This window comes from Mixophyes fleayi, chromosome 2 (assembly GCF_038048845.1).
Source record: "Mixophyes fleayi isolate aMixFle1 chromosome 2, aMixFle1.hap1, whole genome shotgun sequence".
In the NCBI taxonomy this organism is placed as follows: Eukaryota; Metazoa; Chordata; class Amphibia; order Anura; family Limnodynastidae; genus Mixophyes; species Mixophyes fleayi.
The window spans coordinates 203,024,179-203,048,810 of record NC_134403.1 but is presented as its reverse complement, the minus strand read 5'-3'; the positions used below and the strand labels follow the sequence as shown (position 1 = coordinate 203,048,810).

General features: G+C 37.8%; 1 protein-coding gene across 1 annotated transcript in view; it reads right to left on the bottom strand.

The window, feature by feature from the left end:
* Positions 1-24,632, bottom strand: part of NCMAP (non-compact myelin associated protein) — a 55,403-nt gene that overhangs the window by 9,389 nt on the left and 21,382 nt on the right. The window contains exons 2-3 of the mRNA XM_075195372.1: positions 2,377-2,466; positions 368-452 (exon numbers count right to left, since the gene is read on the bottom strand). Of these exons, the coding sequence (XP_075051473.1) occupies positions 368-452; positions 2,377-2,466 (175 nt within the window). The remainder of the gene's footprint in view (positions 1-367; positions 453-2,376; positions 2,467-24,632) is intronic.

Genomic DNA, 24,632 nt, shown 5'->3' with positions numbered 1-24,632 from the left:
TGCCAGATATTACAGGACATGCCTCGACGGGTCAGAGCTGTTTTGGTGGCACGAGGAGGACCTACACAGTATTAGGCAGGTGGTTGTAATGTGGCTGATCAGAGTATACCACAGCTTCTATCTACATGATGATATTTCTTCAGAGAAAGGAATAGTGACAACCAATGCCCTCTATATTATGCTGAATTTCAGATGGATATGGCCCTACAAGTTTTTTTTTGGGATGACCCCTGCTGTCCCTAGCAGCCGCCTTAGACGTTATTGTATGTTTCACTGTATGTGGTACAAGTACATACTTATATCATCAACATTTATTCATGTAAATACATAGAAATCACGAATCTAATCAATTTGATTGATTTATTACCTGTTATACATCTTGAGGGCAACAAGCACCAGTGAAAATATGATAATTACACCCACCACAATAGCAGCAACTATTGCACCAGCACCTGAAAGATAAAGGAAAGCAAAGCAAGTCAGCAGTTCTTATAAGACATCATATACATGCAATGAAAATGAATAGTCATCTTAAAGGATTGCAGCCAAGACAAAATAGTGGTCAGTTAAAGTGGTTGTATAGTTTTTGCCTTGAATACCCTTACTGAAGTGCATACTTGGTAATGGTATTGTCAGAATTGACATACTTAAAAACAAGTTTGATATATGAACTTTGATTTATATAGCAGGTCATTAAAAAGATATATTGTAACTTTCTGTATGGAACATAGTTTATACAAGAACAGGAATCCAATTTGAATGAGGCATGTTTAAACCACACACTAGGGTCCTGTTTTTCCATGTGTATCCTTTTTCAAAGTGGGTCCGTGATAGACCAACGTGTGGACAATGAAATCATTGGAATGCTCACTGCATATTTTAATAGAAGAGTGTGTTGGTCTTTGTGACTATGTTAGTGAGGAGAGGGCAGTACGTGACAGGGGACATAATGTAAGGTTGGAAATTAAAGAAAGCTTGAAGTCACAGAGTGAGAGGTGGTGGAAGAAACATGGATTTCCAGCAGAACAGAGTAGTAATGTGAAGCTTCTGTCATACTAGAGCAGATGGATTATGGTAACAACCGCCTGTCTACAAATTTACAATGTTCATACATGCCACTTGTTCAAGACTCCATTTAGGTGAAGCTCTGTTGTTAAAGAGCACAGCTTCAGTCTACACGTGCAGTTGAAAAATGGAGACACACAGACATCACTGACATGAAAACAATTACAGTGGGTACTGATACCCTAGTGTAACATGTCTATAAGTATTTCCTATCGGTTAGAGCTCCTTTTATGCATCACTTTTTATAAATGCACCTCAACATTTCATACAAATGTCACTTCTCCGGGATTTCACATTCTCTCGGGGGGTGAGGACTCTGCATGCATATGACCCTTGTCTTCTAGTGCTATAAAATATAAGTACATTGATCTCTCCTGGTTATTAGACGTAAAGGAGTTTTTAGTCTGCTCTATGAGAAGCCAATTTTCTTACTAGAAGCAGCAAGATGTAAAAAGGTGCATGTGATAAATCATTGGATTCCCAATGCAACAAGTATGCATACTGATTTCCCCAGCTAATTCCATGTTTGTGCCTTTAAAGGGGTCTCCCATTTTAGGCAACTCCTCCAGTTTAAGGATCCATGCTGAGTATACATGGACCCCTCCTGACTCCAGGAGGCAGCTGTGCACCACCAAGCCAGCAGGGAGAAGAGAGCTGTCAGAATTGGAGGACCCAACTAGTTCTAGCTGCTAGTATAGGTGGCATGTAGGAAGCTGAACTCACATTCACTATATACATTCTGAGCAGGTGTTTGAATGTCCTGCCCAGTTTTCCCTGACAGCACTGAACTCTCCCCTCCGCATGATGGTGCACAGCAGCAGTCTGGTAGCTATGTGGTTCCATGTGTGTGACTACTGAAAAGGTGCATAAGTAGGTGTCCATTAATATCTGGGCCTGTCCAACGGTGGCCATCCACTTGAAATCAAAATGCTTATTTTTCCAAAATTCAGACTCCCGATTCATTTAAATGATCAGGAATAATAAGAATGGCCACGTAAAATGGCTATAGGACAACATCTAGTATGAAGCAAGAGGTGGCACTTCTGAGCTAAACAATGTCCATGTCACATGGGAGTCCCAGATTTCTGTAGCAACACATCCAGCTTTTAGAACCAATAAATCAAAGACGCTACAAAGCAGGTTGAATCTAGCCTAGCCAAAACCTGACTAAATAACTTACTCATATTTTTTCACATTATTCGCTATTAGTCTGAGAAGTTTTGTTCTACATATTTTAATGCATGTTACTGAGCGTAACTTTGATAACAAAATTGATATCATGCCAAATTCACAATTAATAATTATACTCACTCTGATAAAGAATCTGTTCCTGCGACTTTGTTGTTGAATTTCCTGGAGATAGTGTTGTGTTCATAAATTGAGGTACCGTTGCCATGACAACTGTGTGAAAGGAACAAAGTATAGATAACCTTAAAATAATGTATTTCTTGTAGACTATGGCATAGAACCAACTTCTTCCTTCTGAGAACAAAATCAATCAAATTTAACATGTTATTAGGTGTTTTTATTAGCAAACACCCTGCTTCTTTACCATAAGTTTATCAACAGTCAAATTTTCATTTATCACTAAGTAAAAAGTATGATGTTCTGTAAAAACGTGCATCCTACTTATCTAATGACACTAACTGCACATAACAGGCAGTATTCCTCTGGTTTTAACCTACATCGTTTTTGTAAACCTCTTTTCCCAATCTCCAACACCACCTTGTCCAATGAATACTCCAGAGTTGTTGATAAGGCTTAAATTTGCAGAATTGACCCAAAGGTCATATCTGTAAGCATTTGCTATATACACTCTCTAGTATACCTTCCAAAATTTTAGGAATCAAGGTATTTAGTTGCCCAACTTATAATATTCTTTTTCCTCAAAGACGCGACTTGTATTTAGTCATATTTTCTTTAAAGAGCAAGTAGAGCCACTCTAACTGAGCAGGTAGAGTTTAAGTGACGGGTTTGCAGATTTGCTGTGCCGAAAATTGCTGTGCGAATTGTTATATTCATAACGGGGCAGGGCCAGTAATGGTCCAGAATCTCAAATGACTGCATTGTAAGCTTTTTGACACTTTTCTAAAGATAAGGTATGCAGCACAGTGGCCTAGTGGTTAGCACTTCTGCCTCACAGCACTGGGGTCATGAGTTAGATTCCCGACCATGGCCTTATCTGTGTGGAGTTTGTATGTTCTCCCTGTGTTTGCGTGGGTTTCCTCCCACACTCCATAAACGTGCTGGTAGGTTAATTGGCTACTATCAATATTGACCTTACTCCCTCCCTCTCTGTCTGTGTCTGTGTGTGTGTGTGTCTATAATAGGGAAATTAGACTGTAAGCTCCAATGGGGCAGGGACTGATATGAATGAGTTCTCTGTACAGCGCTGCGGAATTAGTGGCGCTATATAAATAAATGATGATGATGAAGGTAGGAACTTCCATTTGTCTGTGTTGAAGTTTTGTAGGTAAACGTTTGGGGTTTATTTGTACATGGTCAAATCTGTTTGAATGGTCCTTTAAATTACAGATAATGACAATGTATTCTCTAAGATGTCTGTTATTTTAGTAGCCTAACACATGTGACCTGCTTTTAAATTGGTTAATTAAACTGTAAAAACCCTACAATGCACTGTGAAAGTAGTGCCCCTGTGAGCATGTAGTGAACAAATATTTTGTAAACCCTTGAGGATATTTTGTCTAAACCCTTATCATAGTTAGATACACCTACCAATATACTACACAAAAATAAGAGTAGATGAAAGATGTGTTCAGGACTGTCCAAATATAATCAAATATACTGAGAAATGTAGATGTTGATTAATATGTGGACAGTCCTGAACACTGAATTATCTTTCACCTTGATGTTTGTACTTCTTTCTTCTCAGTGCTTTTCATTTTGTGTGGTATTCTAATCTATTACAGTCTGGTGTGACTGTGTTGGGAGTGTGTGCAGGCTGCATTTATTTGTGCACCAGTTCAGTATATACAGTATATTTTGATTTGATACGTTTAATTCACACCTACAAATGTGTCCATTCATGGACACATTGACTGCCTCTAGATGCACTGGCAACATTGAAATGAGAGCTCTGTTAGTGTGTTAACTTTTTTTTTTAATATTCTTACTCAAAACAATACTATAAAAGCAATCAAATAATTCTATAGCTTCAAAAAGCAAGAAAGAAAAATAAGTAGGCGAAAAAATTGTGTTAATGAAATTCAGAAAAATGCATGCAGGGCTGGGCAGGTAGTAAACTAACCAGTCATTGCAAGCAATCCACCCAGATGCTGTATACACAGCAGACACCATATCCTAGCAACTTACCAGATTTAGGGGCTTATTTATGGTAGGGAGAAAGACTTTTTCTCCATTGAAAACAGAAGCTTTTGCCATAGATAGGGCTTCTCCTTATTTATCAAAGTCCTTAGGACAGTTTTAGCTATCGCCGGGTATCATTTATATTCTAATCATGTATATAGACAATATGATTAAAAATAACACTAAAAACTCTATCATTTACATGTATTTATTGAATATTGTGGTCCAATATTTTATGTCGGAAAACTATGGCCCGTTTAGATTTATTGACTGGCAGTACCTTGGCATGTCAGTTGTTTGACATATTCATCTTTACAGAAATGCTTAACTCATAATGGCTCATTTACAATCTGCAAAACGTGGATCCCCATACAGCTCATTAATTTGCACGAGTGGCAGTCAAACTCACTTTAAGGTGCGCTGGTCCTTAGATCTGCCTCCAGAAAATAAACTATAAAAGTAAAAATGGCACTTTAGGACCATCCTCTCCAATAATTTATCTTTTCCATGTTTCGTAAAAATACTGCTGAGATTAGCTTTATGTATTACTTATGGGTATAGAATAAAAGCAGGGCCATCTTAACAACATTATGGGCCCCCGGGCAAAGCAGTGCACCAGGGCCTATATGCCTATATGCCTATATATATATATATATATATATATATATATATATATATATATATATACATACAAGTTAACCCGTGCATGATACTCATGCATTCTAGTCAAATCAAGATAATTAAGGTCTTAAAAAGGTTCTTGTCATGCATTTGGGCCTAGCCCAGGCCTCCTCAGGGGAAGATCGTTACTTCCCGACGCAAGCGCCCTTTTTAATGTGTGTTCATGAGGTAAAATTACCTCACGAAAATGAGTTTGACCCCTCAACTCTTAAATTTAGCCTTTACTACCCCTCCCACGGGGGGAAGGGGGGATGATGGAAGTTAACTGACTTGACTATTCTAATTTTTTTGTCAAATAATGTCAGTATACCAAATTTCAGGTCAATTGGATGAGCCCTTTCTGAGAAAATAGTTTTTTCCACACACACACACACACACACACACACACACACACACACACACACACACACACACACGCCTCTACACATGTGTGTTCATGAGGTAAAATTACCTCACGAAAATGAGTTTGAGCCCTACCAAATTTCAGCCCTTTTTGAAATTTTTTCCCCACACACACTAAGAATTTAGTAGGTCAGTGTATAACTCTGCCCAGCAGGTGGCGCTGCAACTTGGTGTTTTCTTTCCACACACACACAGACAGACAGACGCCACTAAGCATTTATATATTAGATTTATTAGATAGATATAAATGTATAGAGATACAGATATAGATATAGATATATAGAGGTAGAGATAGATAGATGTACTTGCTCAGTGACCCTTGAAGGTTTTTTTTGCAGGTTTTTTCTTTTGCAGGATTATTTATTCTAATTAAGAGCCCTGCCTATGGGGCCTCCTTGACCGTGCGGCCCCCGGGCACTTGCCCATTGTGCCCAATGGAAAAGATGGCCCTGAATAAAAGTTATATTTTTCTGAATTTTTGTCTGTGTTTGTGTGACGATTTTGTAGTATATCTAGTGACTGATTGTTATTTTCTGTTGAATTCATGTATGACAATGTGAATATTTTATGTAACCTTGTAATGTAATATCAACGTGTACTTTGCTAAATGATATGAGTTTGAACCTATGCAAGTGTCATTAATCTTTTGGAATTATCCAGAAATAGATAAGCAGCTCTGAGGAGTTTTTTTTGGTATGCAGAGGATGTAGACCTGACCAGCCAAGCCAAACGAGCAAGGTGAGAAATCAGGTCCTGTGAACATTCCAGACCTCAGAACATCCCTAGCTCACTTCGAAAGCCCTGTGACATCTGGGAGATCAATCTGTCCTTATTGACAGATAAACTCCAAAGGTGGGGGTGAGAGCTATGTGGAGAAAGGTTTAAAATCTTCTACCTTAGACAATAACGTGTGCATTTTCATGAGGGGGGTCTATCAAGACTGAAATGTCCCATCCTTCTCAATTGTGTTCCCTCACACACCAGGGGGTAAATGTATCATACCCCGGTTTTCTCAACTCGCGGGAGATCGACGTCTTCGCAGCTTAAATTTAAAGCGGCGCTGCCTTGTAAAGGGAACAAGGCAGCGCCGCTTTAAATTTAAGCTGCAAAAACGCCGATCTCCCGCGAGTTGAGAAAACCGGGGTATGATACAATTACCCCCAGGTGTTAACTAGTAAGTAGTGACACTGATTTTATGTCCTATATTATTTTCTGAAACATATTTGTGCAATATATTGTATGTCTTGTTATTAATTTTTGTAACTAAACCTTGGAAACATTTATCAGATTTAATAAATTTAATCTAGTGTGTTCTCTGTGATCCTCTGTGAACTTACAAAAGCCCAGGGATGCTACATCTGCTTGTGATTTAAGTGTGAAACATTAATAAGTGCATCTGGTAAATGTAAGGACACCATAATAAATCCGTTGTGGTGGCAGAAAAGGTGTGTTCATTGCAGGGGCGGATCTAGAGAATTCTTCTACCCGGGGCGATTTGAGGGGGGGGGGGGATTTAGGCCCCGCCCCCTTTTTACATCTGAGGCTGCCGGCGGCTGCATACTATGTGCAGGTCCGTTCGGCAGTGACAGGTAGGGACAGTGTGCTGCCTGGATGCTCTGATCGCCCCGATCCCCCCCCCCCCTGGATCCGCCACTGGTTCATTGCTAAGTGACTAAGGTGATGCCAGTCACGGCCAGCTGTTCAGATTGCTCTATCTGGGACAGGCTGGGCGTTCGTGACAGTTTGTCACCAATATGTGACCTAATATGTGATCCTAAATACTGTACCTCACAATACTAGAACCCCGGTAGTGCCCCAAATGAAAGTAGTTCTTTTTATCTTGACCGTTGCTCAAACTGCGCCTAGAAATGTGTTTTTCTGCAAAATGTTTGTTCAAAATTCTTCCCATGGTATGAAATCCAATTTATGCAACAGAAGTGTTGAAAAAAATCAAGTTTTTTTGCATGGAGTAAAGACTGTGCTCTCTCTAGGAAATTCTCCAACCCTTTATATCATTTTGAAATTTGGGTTTTGCATATGGGTGCAATAATAGGTGCACTCAATAGCCTAGCCCCCACTCAGCAAGGAATGGCCAGCTTCTGCCATATGAATATACTGAATTTTGAAGCCCCAAAGATGTCATCATATTGGCGCTTCCTTGAAAATATGGGTGTACATTCACAAAAGTAGGCACATTTTGTCATAAAGTAGCAATAGCGCTGAGTGTTTGCACTTTTGTACATTAATAGGTGAACCTTCTTGATACTTGTTTCATATCTCCAATAAGTACTTACCTCAAGTATTGCCTCAATATGAATTGGATTGATATCCATATTTCAGAATCAATTTCTAATTTTATATGTACCTTGGGGAGCTCTCTGTAAAGTAATCCCTTAGTACTACAAAGATGCAGACGCGTTCCAATATTTTTTTTAACCATAAGGCAACAAAAAATGAAAAATGCAGATGATCTTATTATAAATTGGGCAATATATTATAAATTGGGCAATATTTACAAGGCTTTATTAAATATACAGGAACACTAAGCACATGCCTAGGGCAGCACTGTTTAGGAGGCATCATAGAAAATATATATATATATATATATTTTTTTTTAAAGATGTATTTACTTTTTTCTTTACATTTTCTCTTTTTCCTACTTGGTATTTTTCAAGCACTTATCTTTCCCAGTAAAATAGTAGAGAAGGGTGTTAGCTCCAGCCATGTATATATGATCATCTCCATTACAGTTGTAAAATGGTTCATGAAAGCCCTTAATGTTCTTTAATCATACCAATTACACAACCACGTACACTACAGTTAACCACAATTACATAAACAAGAAATATCAAATTATCTTGATTAGTTACATACAGCTGCAATCAAAGACTAATTTTAACACATTACACAGGACAATTAATGGAACAGGCATAGTGGAGGGTATAGGAAGTAGAATGTTTACTAAGACAATAACTGGAGTGATGTGTATCTTTGACATGAATGTGGTTGAAGTGCCTAATGAAGACTACATAAGGTGTGAATACTATAACTGTGAACAGACACTGGTTATATCCAATATTTATGGTTATGGCTTGATTTACATTGTTAATGGATACTACTGGAGTGTTAAGTCATACCCAAGCTTGTAATGCTGTAACCACAATGGGATATTTAAGAGTAGAATGAGTCAATTAAAACATAGGTAATGTCAGCTGCAAATTGGGTGGCAAATAAGGACTAGATAAATGTTAGCAGTGACACCGTAGATGGGATTTCTCATCTGCAGAGTTTCTCTCGTAGCGTCAATAATGCAGAAGACCATTGGATATTGAATGTGCTATTTGTCCTATGTATTAGGAGGGTTTGTAAGCATGGGAACTAAAGTTTGTTTTCTTCATTGTTGCTGCCATTTGCAGTAGCTGAAGCTGCTGTCCCCTGATTGGCTCTTGTTACATGTCTGGTGGTGATAATGAGCATTTTAACATAAGCAGAGGACCCTTCACAAGCTCCAAATTTGTAATATGGATTTTTACACTTAATTAGCATAATAAGATGCTTGCTTTTATACACTCTTACTTTATCCAATGTTGGAAAGTTACTGCTGTGTCTATATGCCATTAAGGCTCCTCTTCCATACCATATTTTCTCCAAATCTCTTCCATGGTTATGAAATATAATGCACAGCACAGGAGTGTTCACCAGGAGTTCTAATGAGCTATAGTTTTCTTAGGGAAAGAGCCCTTGAAAAACCTGACGTGCTACTTGTATGTTCATATAGCATTGCTGGCCTCCATAAAAAGCTCATTATATTTGCTCAATAACATATAGTGAGGCTCTGCATTAGAACACACACTGGGAAAGAAACACCAGCCATAAAACACTTCATACCTTAGTTTCTCTTGTGCAAACATGACATTGTTTTTACATCCAATAAATAATACACAATTTCCTCAATTACTCTTTTAAATCTCACATAAAATTTTCTAGCTACCTATATTGATAAATTTTTTTTTTACTACTTACATTCATTTCCTATTTGAACAGATGCTAAGGGACTGTATTGATTTTACAGAAAGGTTGTCATTAAAATGACCTAAATTGTATACATTCAATCAATATTAGTAGTATTACTGTCGCTTTCTGCCACTTGTGGGAGCGTTTCACAAAATAATAAAAATGTATATAACTTTTAGCTTCCATGACAGATTAATCATACCAATATTAACTCTTCATCATCATGGGCAGCACAGTGGCCTAGTGGTCAGCACTTCTGCCTCACAGGACCATTCCCGACCATGGCCTTATCTGTGTGGAGTTTGTATGTTCTCCCTGTGTTTGCGTGGGTTTCCTCCCACACTCCAAAAACATACTGGTGGGTTAATTGGATGCTATCAATGTGAATGAGTTCTCTGTTCAGCGCTGCAGAATTAGTGGCGCTATATAAATAACTGATGATGATGATTCTTTAAGCTCTAATATCAACTGCCAAATACCAACTAATTGAAACACAGAGGGCCTGATACATTAAGGCAGATCAAACTAACGCATTGTGCATTTGTTTTTAAAATGCACGGAATTCGGGCATACGCTTGTCCGTATTCAGCTAGATGCGGATCTGAAGAAACGTCTCTTGCTGAATATGGGTGTAGGTAGGCTCTGCGTATATGGCACTTGTTGTATAAAACACTGCATGATACGTACAATACATATGTGGAATATAACGTTCCAGCAGAATGCACAGAAAAAATATATTATTATTATTATCACCTGTTAATAATATTTGTCTTTCATGGGAAAACTTAAAAAAAGGGTTTTTTGCTTTTTTTTCCCCAATGAACTATATGTATCATGGTGTTATTAATGTCTATATTACATAACATGCAATTTTACAGTTGCTCTTCATTGCAAAAACATGTTCTAGCATGTGTACACCACCGTCATCACTATCACTAAGCACTTACACCAAACCTGTAGCTGGTGCAAGCAATAAGACTGAAAACGCGTACCTTAGAGAAGCCCATAGCTTGAATCGGATGCTGCTATGTGCATTCGAACTTTGTACGCCCTAACTGTACATTGACTGTGCATAAGCCTCTTGCCCTCCCCATTATGCCTGTGAGGTCGTAGACTGTCAGACGTGTCCTTTCCGCTTGAAGATTAATTGCATACACTTGCGTTCAATGGCTATATAATTTCACCAAATTTTGGGGGACAGTAAAATTTCTTTGTTGCCATCATATACTCACATAAAATGCATATATGTAAAGCCAACATTTAAAGCAGACAAAAAGGGAGCTGGTAAGTTCAACAGATGCAGATTACACAGCATACATAGCAACATTCAGATACCAAAAGAAGAATATTCAGCTTAATGTACACGCTTACAAACATCACATAGTGCTAAACTGATAAAATTCTACAGGGTATGAATCCTCTATCTGTGGACCCAGTATACAGAAAGTTCTATAGAAAGAAAAATAAAATAGTTACTGCTATTTAGTGATACAGAATAAAATGATTGCTGAATGCCTTCTACAGTCACTATGAGGAGTACTGCTGAGTGAGTTAATGAATATTCTGAGAATACATTGGTTAGTGTAAAAAGGTGGGTGAATTTTATGTGTTTCAGTCATTTTAAAATATTATGCTCTGAATTATGGGAAAACCTGGTACAATTGTCCTTGGTAAGGGTCCCCAGTGGTTCTACAGGTTTGAAGTAAAAAAAAAACAGGGACGCCCAAGGTTTTCTAAAGTATTATAGCGGGTGAAAATAAGTTTAAAGACTTATAATGTCTTGTAAAAGTATTTATCTCTTAACACATTTTCAAATTTTGGTACCACTGATTCTGAATGTGAAACAGATTGGAAAGCTCCCTGTGAGTCTAAATGGGAAAAATACTTAAATGAGGTGGTAAATGTTGAGGATAGGTCATATATGGATTGGAGTTAAGGAGGCCTTCATTAATGCGCGTGTTAAAAAACCACATATAAACTCCTTTATTGCTGGTAACTAGTCCCAGTTAGATTAAATAATATATTCCAGAGAGTTTATCCCCTATGCTATCGAGGTTGTCAGTAACCAGGTACATTTATATTCATATATGGTGGACCTGTAGTACCATAAAAAAATTTGGACTGAAGTTTGGAACCTCATCGTAAATATCACAGATACTAATGTGCCACCCTATCCAAAGTATACTTTATTATTACTACTACTGTACCCATTCCTGATCTTCCTAAACATTTAATACATTTATTAGATATATGCTCAGTGCAATCACTTACATGATAGCAACCTTGAAGAAAAATCTGAATTATCCCTCATCCACCTCTTAGGGAAAACATTTGGAACGTATATGAGATAGTATGATCTGTATTTTAAGAAACTCCTCTGCATCTTAAAACAAAACTTAGGCAATCTGGACCCAGTTTAGGCACACATCTTGGGAAGGCTACTGCAAAGACATTGAACATCCCTTGAACATAGGTACAGCTCACTGTACAGAAATGGAAGACGTATGAAACTGCAGCTATAATGCCTGGATCAGCTTGAACCTCCAAACTTAGGGCCTGATTCATTAAGTATCTTAACTTAAGAAACTTCTTATTTCAATCTCCTGGACAAAACCATGTTACAATGCAAGGGGTGCAAATTTGTATTCTGTTTTGCACATAAGTTAAATACTGCCTGTTTTTTTATGTAGCACACAAATACTTGATAGCTTATTTGTACACTGAAATTTAAAGCTGATATTTGTGTGCTACATGAAAAAACAGGCAGTATTTACCTTACATGCAAAACAGAATACTAATTTGCACCCCTTGCATTGTAACATGGTTTTGTCCAGAAGACTGAAATAAGAAGTTTCTCAAGTTAAGATCCTTAATGAATCAGGCCCTTACAGTTGCCAAACTATAAGGGCACCAATCACAGAAGCTACTGCAAGGCAAACTGTAACATTGAGCAAGCTTAAAAATTCAGTAGCTGTAACGTTAATGGGTACGTGCTTTCACAATCTCCAAAGTATTGCACAAAGGGCCTTTATGGGAACCTCACAAGGAAGAAGCCCTGGCTGACAAACAACTCAAATCCCTGGCTGCAAATACAGAATTTCGTCTAGAAGTTACTGCCCAAGAATCAAGATACTGGTTTATTAGAGCTTGCTGGATGGACATAACTCTGGCATATCCTATATTTCTGGGTTTAATTGCTAGTAAATTTACATGTTTTGTTATTTTCGAAATTGTTGCAATGATATACTAACGCCTTGCAATCATTATCACCGGTATAATTTAATCACTGGTTTATTACAATTTGAAGTGCATTATTGCTATTATATTAGATCTTGCTTGGCATTGCTATTGGCAAAGTGCATATCCTTTGCTTATTGCAGGATATTACTAGATTGTGCTTATGGCATGTAAGCTTATATTTTGATGAATTTTCTTATTTTAGATGACAGAGTCTCAATGGCATCCCTCACTTGGCACTGGCATCTAGACAGTATAGTTGCTACTTACAGAATATAATTTTTCACTTATATACTTAATCATCTAAAATAAAAAATAAAAAGGCTATTATTTAAATTATTTGCATGATTATGTGTTAGGATAATACACTATTATAGCCTCAACCACTAATCTGCATAACCACAACCCCTTGCACTCTGCCATGTCACTCTCCCATGTCTGCCAATTGCATTGACTTCACACCAGAGATGAACCTGGAATTTTTTTTTGTCCATGTTGGCAACTAAGAGCCGTAAAAGGAAACAAGGACTATATGCAGGTGAACTCTGTGGGTTCAAAGACCTACTTTATATTCAAGTTTACTGGACTTGTGCAAATTTTAACTGGATAGGTAGCTATGTTAGACTTCAAGGAAGTGTTTTCACACAATGATTATTATGTTAAGGAGTGCAGAGTGATTTTGTACATGTGTGCATCTTCCTTGTCACAATGTCATCATCATCATTTATTTATTTATAAAGCGCCACTAATTCCGCAGCACTGTACAGAGAACTCACATCAGTCCCTGCCCCATTGGAGCTTACAATCTAATCCTCTAACATATACACACACAGACAGAGAGAGACTAAGGGCAATTTTAATAGTAGCCAATTAACCTATTAGTATGTTTTTGGAGTGTGGGAGGAAACCAGAGCACCCGGAGGAAACCCTCACAATCACGGGGAGAATATACAAACTCTACACAGTTAAGGCTATGGTCAGAAATCGAACTCATGACCCCAGCTCTGTGTGGCAGTAGTGCTAACCACTAAGCCACCGTGCTACCCACAGCCACCGTGCTGCCCAGAATATCCCTCCAGAATGGACACCACACTCGTCATTAGTTATCAACAGATTTATTGGTATCCAAGTATTAGGTTGCCCATTACCTCTCATTATGCAATCTTCTAAAAAGTAGATAACCGTGAGAACTCTCACACTCACCTCCCTTCACTACTCATTACAATACAACCTGGTGACAGACAAGACTATTATTATTATTTTCATTGTTGCAACAATATAGTTCTCTGCAAATCAATTAACCTTTAATACTGCACAGAAGCTCATCATTACATATTGTGTTTTCAACTATAAATGAAAATGAATACAAAATAATATTATCATTTCGAGGATATGATTCTAAATTAAAATATTGGAGTGGACATATTTAAACTGAGACAGGAAGTTGAAGAACAATGGTTGCTTCATATATTTACTTATATTTACATTATCCTTTATTACCTATTAGAATGATGAATGATCTTATTTTATTTTAAAAGTTTACTTTTTAACATTCCATATTTTATGCCAAAGAAGTCAAACTTTTCATTTGCTTGAAAGTTTGCAGGACAAAAAAACAGCCTCTTAAATTCTGGCTGTTTATCAGGTTAAATATTTATCCCCCTGATGAAGTGAGCCATTGTTTGTGTGGAGTACATACCAGTGTATGTGACTGTAGGGCATACTTTAGAACTGTGCTATGTAAGATTTGTTTGCATTTGCACACTTATAATTTTTAGCATGTGATTATGAAGGATGTAGATTTTGTTGAATTATGAAATTACACCAGACCGCAAGATTCATAACATTCAGTCGGACTTTACCAAGGTTAGTGAAATCAATACTGCTAACAATATTGGGGAGGAGGGGATTGATTATTTACAGGATCTTCCTCCATCTAGTAGAGGATCTGAGGAGAGCATGTACTCCACACAAATGTTTTAATTCTTTAGACATTACTTGAGATTTGTCCAATGAGCAGACACTAATTAGCTTGACAGCCCTTGGTGATTCACTGATCCATTTATTATCTGTTTTAATACATTATGTTACTTCAAAAGACACTTAGCACTACCTTAGACTTGGTGGTTCATTTACTAAACTGCAGGTTTGAAAAAGTAGAGATGTTGCCTATAGCAAACAATCAGATTTTAGCTGTCATTTGTAGAATGTGCAACTGTATGTTTGTATAAATGATAACTGGAATCTGATTGGTTGCTATAGGCAACATCTCTACTTTTTCAAACCCGTAGTTTAGTAAATATACCCCTTAGTGTTAAAGCTGACCTCTAGTACATGGATATGAGTGTATAGTACAATTGTATAGTAATGTCAATCTCTCTTTCTCTCTCTCAATTGTAGGTTAAACTAATTTCTCTGTTATTCTATATAAATTATATTTTATTTTATCTGCATGTGCTTCTTTGGGTATTAACAATAGGGGACATTCCCTTGGCTGCCCCAAGGCTATGGTGTTGTTATACAGCTCATACTACTGTCCTGATTAATAATATAAAGAAAATGGAGAATTTTAGTTCTACATGAAGGGCCTGATTCATTAATTGTTTGCAGAAGCAAATAAATAAAGCTAAGGGGTTAATGGGTGATTTTGATGCTCTAACTGTGATAGATATATCAGAGTTTTATACAATTTACTTTAGGTCTTTTTGTGTTTCTACTCAATGTACTTTAACTGTATATTTTATACTGACAACTATTCTTCAAAGTGGTCTTTTATCTCTTTATATAAATTGGGAAATTCCCTCTAATTTACAGAACTATCTTCTATACTGACTAATTTCCTATCCTTTGGGTTTCTATTCCAACTTTCACCTAGACTGACTTGATGAATATGCCCTTTAGTCTGTAATAAACCATACTGCTCAAACTGTATCTTATTATCATTATTCAATATGTTTGTATGCTGCATCGACTTTTCTATTCCTGGCACTATTTACTCCTTCCTAAGTAATCCCCTTTCACAAAGATGACCAAGTGCATCTACTTTAAGGCAAAATATATTCTATTTCTAAAAAGGAATTATTTTTACATTATTTTTTGTAAATCTTCATCTTAAACAAATTGGCATAAATATATGCAAACATTTTTTTTCTAAATAAGCATATAATATATATGTGGGATTTTCCACATTGCTAACAATATACAATATACAACAATATAAACAATATAGAGTGCTTCAAGGGAACGGTGTCTTCGGTGGAAGAAACAAGAGAATGCATGCCTGGCTTTTATTCAACAGCTTTGATATATTTTTAAACTAAGGGCCTGATTCATTAAGGATCTTAACTTGAGAAACTTCTTATGTTGGTCTCCTGGACAAACCCATGTTAGAATGCAAGGGGTACAAATTAGTATTCTGTTTTGCACATAAGTTAAATACTGACTGTTTTTTCATGTAGTACACAAATATCAACTTTAAATTTCAGTGTACAAATAAGCTATCAAGTATTTGTGTGCTACATGAAAAAACAGTCAGTATCTAACTTATGTGCAAAACAGAATACTAATTTGCACCCCTTGCATTGTAACAAGGTTTTGTCTAGGAGACTTAAATAAGAAGTTTCTTAAGTTAAGATCCTTAATGAATCAGGCCTAAGTTATTAATATGTCCCCTTAATTTATTTTTTTATGTCTGCATGGAACATTCACAACTTAATTCTTCCTTCATGAATACAAACCAATGCTTTAGTCTTGGGTCCTAATGCTTTTCCTGTTTGTGATCCATATATTTTATCTTGTTTGTGATGCTCTTGCTAATCACTGGTTCTCATAACTGTAAGAGATCACACTTACCACTAGCAACATATCATGGAAGAGTGTGATTAAACCAGATTTATACAAAAAACTCCAAACAATTTTAATTAAGTCTCAGGTCAAGGAAGGTGATAATTAAAACTCAATAACTCCATATAAATGCCAGTCAACATCAAATACTGAGTATTTTAGGTACAATATGAACTGGTTGACTCATATGTTATACGTCCTCCAACAAAAGACATTGTGACATCTTACCCCTGAGGGAGAAAATTACTTGTCACCACTGTTTAGTTGAAATTCAGTAATATGGAAATGCTTAGAATACTTTTGCAGAACATTGTGCTATTTATATGTCAATTGCTTGCATTTTTATGTAATGTGCATTAAATGCCTAAAGTCTACATTTCTTACCTCCACTATCACAGTTTCCTACAATCTACATACCAATAATGGTACAGGAATATGATAAATCCAAAAGCCTCAAGTTTGGTCCTTGACATCGGTAATATGTTTAAAAAGCGTTTCCACTAAAGAACATGTGAGTTGCCCATATGGCATTTTAATCCTGATAAAGCTTGTGTATGAAGCCTTTACTGTTTTATATGCTATTGCAAACAAAATGTTTGTCCATCCACATTATCTACATGTGGAGCATGCAGTGTCCAAATAATGGCAGCGAGTAAAGCTGGGTACACACTACACTGTTTTCGTCCAATAATCGGCTCAATCAGCCGACATACGACCGCTTGTTCAAAAGTCGGGTCAGTGTGTGCAGTGACACAATGGTTGAAAGTCTGCCCAAATGGACGATTGTCGCCTCATTTGGTTGGTCGTACCGTTTTAATATTTTCGTTCCAATCTCGTTTCCGCTGTGTAGTGTGTATAAACTTCCGACCAATCCACAACAGTGAGTACGAAATTGCAGTCATTGCTCACGACAACATGGCTGTAAAAAGTCGCTAAAGGGCCGTCCACTCTTCCCTTTATTGTCCTAAACAAGGCTAGTGTGTATGCAGTCCATGGACCGAGCGATCGGAACATCGATCGCATGTAAAATCGCTCGGCATAAAAAGTTGGTTGAAATTTCTGTAGTGTGTACCCAGTTTAAGAGGCCACGTGGGACAATCTTATTGTTTGGCCCAAGTGTCAAACAATACGATCAGTTACCAGTTTGGCCACACATGTGGGTAACCAAATCTGGAGGTTTGAGGCTTCTGGTAGGCGGTCAGATCATGTAAGCACTGTGATCTCAAGCTCAATGTGAACATTTTCTGGTGTATCAAACATTTTTGAGGCCCAGGTTAGTTTACCAATATTGGTTGTATAAGTGCCTCTTACCCAAACAGGGTAAGAGGCACCATTTGAACCTGTATCTTTAAGTCACTATGGAAAGAATTTAAAAGTTAAAAAACCAGCAGGGAAAAAATAACAAATGTTTTTCAAATACTTTATCCATCATTTGTAAATATTAAAATGATATATTAAAAGAAAAGTAGCTTAATATTTGCCAGAAATATTGTGAAAGCGTTATTAATGTGGCAGACTCTATCAAAAGAGGCTGCTGTGTGACATCTACCTGTTATTGTGTGATAGTGGGGTAAAGTAAGTGTGTCATCAGTTGGTGACCACACCCAGAGTACTATAAAAAGTAGTTGCAGGATGTCAATTTTGACAGAATAGCTTAGGAATTATGACGTCAATTCTTCATTTATCCCTGTCAGAAAAAGGTACTGTCTCACATCTAGAGTTGATATGCGTTGTGTTCAATCCTCATTCTGCTTCGGTCCATGGCGTACAAGGCTAGGAAAGGGTTCATTTTCTTTCTGTCTTGCTCAATTACTCTGAGGATGCAAATGTTTGATTAAACATCCGGCCGCTTTGCTCTGCAGTCCTGCTAATACCATGTATCTGTTTGTCATTTCACGCAAGTTGATTTCAGCTGCAGCACAATGGAAATACAATACTGATGTCATGTCAAGTCTGTTTTAGACTCCCAGTAATTGATTTACATATTATTGACCATGTCCACTAAGTAGAGTTTCTTCATTCGGTCAGCTTTTTGAGAAGCAACTTTTTTTCTGTAGGGACTTTAGTTTAGTAATGCGATACCATGATATAAGAATTAATTAATTACTAACATAACACTGCTCAAAGGTATAAATCTTCACTAAAATCATAGTCACACATATAAGCTAATTGCTAATTGACTGCTATGATTTTAGTACAGATTTCCACCTTTGTGCAATGTTAGTAAATAACCCTTGAATCTAACATAGCTAAAAATATTTATTTTACCTTGAGGCTCAGTGATCCATCAGACTATGATCCTACCAACTTTTATTAACTTATGGGTCACTAGAATTATGATGAAATGTATTACTTTATCCTAGGACAAGTGGAAGCTCTCTGGGCACCCTAGATGGAGCCCCTTCTACATTTGGAGGTGGCGCCCATTTGCTCCTTAGTGGTGATATCATCCATCCTTGGCAACCCCCTAGTTGCTTCATATCTTAGCAGTTGGGAGGTGGGTATCTTCTTTATCTCAGACTGCCTTGCATGCCATAGACCTAGGAGTATGGCGCTGGGCTGTGACGTAACAGCAGCAGCCGACAGCTATACAGGTAAGAGGCTGCTGGCTGCTTATCCTCCAGTGACCAGTGATCTATGTGGGGGTGCCATGGGGAATTAAATACACTGTATATGTGACACTTGCTCATCCAGTGTTTTACGTGCCCCTAACCATTTGCATCGGAGGTGACCACCTAGGTTCGCTTAATGATAGCACTGACCCTGCTTTCTCCTTTGTATTTGATAAAGGTCCTTTATATGAAATGCACTACAGCTGTCCGCTTACATGTATTGATAAGTAATTAAGGCACATAAGTGACCTGTTATGTGCTGTATGTATGCTTATTACTACATATGCTATAGAAATTTACCAATTTACATAAAGGTTTGTTTACTGGTCACACTTCTCAAATGATATTTTTGTTATCTTGAAGAAGAGACATATTTTGTTCTTTATAATATAAAGCCATAAGTAACTATTGAGCAGGTGATGTCACCAAGTACCAATGACAGGATTACAAAAATTATATTAGGAAAGATATAAATTGTTTAAATGCAAGTTAATATAAATTATATTTTAAATGTGTTTTTGATGTTGAGTGTGACAATATGGGTGTGCACCTTGGAGTGGAATACACCCATGACATTGCCACATACAAGTTATTTGTCCTTCCACAGATCAAACATATTGGCGACTGTCATGCTACCTATATTTAAGAATTAGCACATATATATTAGTACTTTATGACTAATAGCTATAAATGAGTGAAGTTGCAGCAAATGATAGGAGGATTTTGCGCTGTCCAAATTCCTCCAGAAAAACATACACAATTCTGTGGAATGAGGTGAATATTCTCATGAGCGGTTTTGAAAATTTAGCTCATCTCTAGTCATGTGACTTTGCCAAGATTACCAGGACAGAGCATGAACTCTTGAGTCCTAGAATTACTTCCATGTTCAGAATGTAAATTAATTCATTTCTCTGATACCTTTGTTTTTGGGAATGTCTTTGCTACTGAAACCTTTTATATAGTAAATGAAGCCAGCCTTACAGTGTAACTCTGGCAAACATGGTGTGTGCTCCTGCCAAGCACATAAAAGAGCTTTTATCATCCCACTTACAGACCCCTCGCTACTCCCTTACCCAGGGATATTAAATTCCTTTCCAGAATGATTCAATGAGTCCAGCTTGTAATACCATACCCCTTATTATTATTTTATTTTGGCAGTTACAGTGACCTGTGGAAGGGTCAACAGAGAGTTGTAACTGACGCATTGGTGTAGTAGCCAAGTCGTTTACTCTCAGAGCACCAGCTTAGGACCAAGATGTCTTTTTTTAATGGTAAAATGATTTCATAGACATGAGAGGTCACTTACATCCTGAAGACAGACTGCAAACATGGACATTGCATACCTGTGTGCTATTTGCATAGAGCATGCACATATAGGACCTCATTTAGAGTCGGACGGAAAGTCCGTCCAAGAAGTGTAGGGGTGGGAGTGTGCCGCAGCTTGGTAGGGTATTACGAGTGGTGAGCAACCCCAGTTGCGTCCCACTCTTAATACCCTTTCGAGCTGCGAGCAGTTCCTGCAGCTAGCTAACTGCTTGCGCCACCTAATTCCTACCGTACTGTTTTATCCCTTTTTTGACGTGTGTTGCACCTCACTGCGACTAGGATGTATTTACATGGTCACACCTTCACAATTCCGCGTTCCGCCCATTCTCTCGTAGTGAGTCGCAAGTGTTAATTGCATCCAAGTTGCAGGTGGATTTGGAGCTTTCTGCACATGCGTAATAGTGTTTTTTTTGTTGGATGCGCCTAAAACAGACTTTGCGTCCGACTCTAAATGAGGTCCAAAGTGTATAATTGTTTTCTACAACTATACATCGAGTTAATCTAGGAAAATCTCAGTTTATGCCACCTTCAAGCAGGCAAGGCCTGATTAAAGGTTCAGACTGCCCTAGGCTAATAAGCTCATAGTACCCCCTCACCTTCCACGTAAGTCTAATACACGCAGTAGGTAAAACCAAACCATCCCTAATTTAAAATCCGCCTTCCCTCACCCTCACTCCATCCCCCCACCAATGTTTATGTTCCATATTTTTAGAAACTCTGCTCCATTAGCCTTTTTAAAGGGGTCACAGCAATCATTGTCACTTGTTTCACTTTCATTAAAGTCAGAACAGAGGCATGAACGAGCGCCACTGATCGTGAAGATATGAAGGTTGAGCGGGCAGTCACGCCTGTGCCTGTCGCCAATCCTTATCTCTCCTGCTCGCTTATCCTCACGCGCCCAGGGATAACTTGTTGGTTTCAGCCCTTACCACTGGAATATTGCAAGAAAACCTATCTTCATTTATTTTTTTTGTTTACTTTTTACTTTCCAGAACAAATATTCTCTCATATTTTAAAAATAATTTCAGTTTATAGATCTCCCTTTCCCAATTTTGCATCTCCCTTCCCCCCCCCCCTCCCCCCACTAAAAAAGCCTTTCTGCCTAGACTGCAGCCTAGTCAGCCTATTGGATAATCAGGCCCATAAACATGCGGCCTTTCCCCACTTTGGAACAGTTCTGCAGATATTTATGGATGTGGCTGCAAGTTTGTTTAGTCAGTTCCCCTTTTTGTACACTCTAATATCAGGCTTGACACCATTGTGTTTATTTAAGTTTTCTCTGAATTAGGTGCAATACAATGTACCTGTCGCGTTGCTGCCATGGACTGCCACATATTGTCCAGCTGAAATGAAATATAAGTGTTTCACCAACTTTTTTGCATGTTGTAAGTGACTCACAATATATTAAATGGATGTGTGTGTGTGTGTGTGTGTGTGTGTGTGTGTGTATGTATGTGTGTGTGTGTGTGTGTGTGTGTGTGTTTGTGTTTATTCGGGTTGCATTTACACACAATGAATAGTTCAGGGTTACTTGTTGTCCCAGTCCATATTTTGTTGCTTTAAGCTGGAATGCCCATATGCGGACAGGTATTTTTTCCTCTGACGTCTTTCTGCAGCATTCTTTCTCTTTTGTAAGCAAGCAGTTCATAATGAGAACAAAGAGACATTGGATTGAGTGGGCAGACAACTTCGCTATCTCTTTTTTATATTTTTTAACCGTGGTGTCCATCAATTGGGATAAAGTAACTGCATAGAACCTGTACCCGTAACAAGTCGTTCTTCTACTACTTACTAAAGTATAACCATACAAGTGCACAGAGCGCTAGGAGATATTTGAATAGGATGGTCGGAGAGCTCGTGGAATCAGGAATAAATTACAAATTTACTTCTTTTCCAGCATTATATAACAACACCAAGACAGGGATAACAAGGTGGGATGGGGGAAAGGGAGAGGTGTAGCTTCTCAACTCTATTAATAAAATAGGTCTTCTAGGTGCCTTCCAATTTTTATTTCAATTGTTATTGTTATAACAAATACATTTATTATTATTTTTATAAAAAAAAAAAAAAAATTTTTTTTACAGGAATTAAGTGAAGCAGACAAACTAGTCTGAAAATGCAGATTGTTATTTTGGTTTGAGGCTCATGGAAGTTTTAATCATATGTACTAAAAAGTAATACCAGCTTAAATACTGGTTGCTCTCACTAATTTATTATCATCATCATCAATAATTTATATAGCACCACAGATTCCGCAGCGCTGTGCAGAGAGAGAACTCATTCACATCAGTACTTGCCCCATTGGAGCTTATAGTCTAAATTACCTAACACACACACAGACTGAGAGAGACTAAGGGCAATTTAATAGCAGCCAAATAACCTACCAGTATGTTTTTGGAGTGTGGGAGGAAACTGGAGCACCTGGAGGAAACCCACGCAAGCACGGGGAGAACATACAAACTCCACACAGATAAGGCCATGGTCGGGAATTGAACTCATGACCCCAGTGCTGTGAGGTAGAAGTGCTAACCACTAAGCCACCGTGCAGCCTTCAAAAAAATAGATACATAAATGTTTCTACATGTTAACTACAAAAAATGTATTCACACACATTCACATACATGTTTGATAACAGAATAATAAATATCACTTGTTTAGTTCTGTATACAGCATTTGTTTTAGTTCAGTATGCCATTAATATTTGTTGAAGTGAAGTATCAGCAATACAATAAAATGACCTTTTGGTAATGTTGAGTGCCCAGGATCCTATTCAATCTTTTACAAAATAGTAATATAGTGCAACAGAAGCCACTTTCCTCTTACGTGGTATCATTAAACTGCTTGTAGCTTTTTACAGACCTCATCCTGTCGTGCTTGAATGTATGTGCAGAGATGGGCAAATCGTGGAGTTCTGTGTACATAACATTCCAGTTGCAATTGTGAATCATATGCAGTGTGAGATACAGAAATGAGATTTTGTTTTACATGATCTGGTTTACTAGACATGGAGCAATTTTTTATGTGTTCAAGGCTTTGCACTGTGCAAGACAAATTGATTTTAATACCTGCTCAGAAGTGGTAACTGCTACCTTCAGTGGGGTTTGTGTCCTTGGCCAGGGTCAATATAAGACACATAAGTGGTAGAGCAGAAATAAACCATTCTAAATATGTCTCTTGAAATAAACACAATTAAATTGTGTTTTACAATGTTAAATGAATTAACATGAGCATGAAAAGTACTATTCATGGAAAAAAATTAAGAAAAGTTACATTTAATGAAGAAGGAGGGAGAAAGCAATACTTAATTCAGACTTTGCCCCTTTTCTACCCGTTTGCGGGAACTGCAATGTTAAAGACCTAAAGGGCACATAAAGAAACCGGAAAAATGGTCCGTTTCATGCAGATTGGGGTGTGAATGTTTGCTCTATGTGCAGTGCTGCTAAGCAGGGAATACATATATGTACGGCATCGTACTGTACTACTGGTTTATGTACAGATACATATTGGATCAATGCACATAGGTGTTTGGTTAAATGCATCTGTTCTGTTCTCCAAAAATAGAAATAGAGAAGAGAAAAAACATGGATTATTGAACCCAATAAGAAACATATGATCTGTTTATATAATTAGTGCACTAAACGTAAACATACTCCCATTGTATTACATACTTTTACACTAATATTATTCTTAAATAGATTGATCACATTAGTTTATGCACAGGCCACTACTCAAGAGCGCACACAGGATTGTTAGGGGGGGAGGTTTCCCCCCCACCCCCCAAAAAAAAACTTGAGAGCGCTGCAGCTGCGTTTTGGCAGCTCTGTACTATACAGCAGCCGCGGCGCTGTCAAAGAAGCGTCCGTGGCGGTGCTGTAATACAGGACCGCCATGGACGCTTCTTTGACAGCACCGCGGCTGCTGAATAGTACCCTGCCGCTTTGTGGGGTACTTAGTTAGCGGAGGGGAGGGGTTTCTGGAGACCCAGAAACCCCCCTGCGTGCGCCACTGCTACTATATAACTCGATAAATTACACCCTCACCTTTAACCATCTAACTGAAATGCCAAATCACAGAGATCACAACTGTATACTAACCCCTGTATTCTCACAGGGGATAGTAATCCCA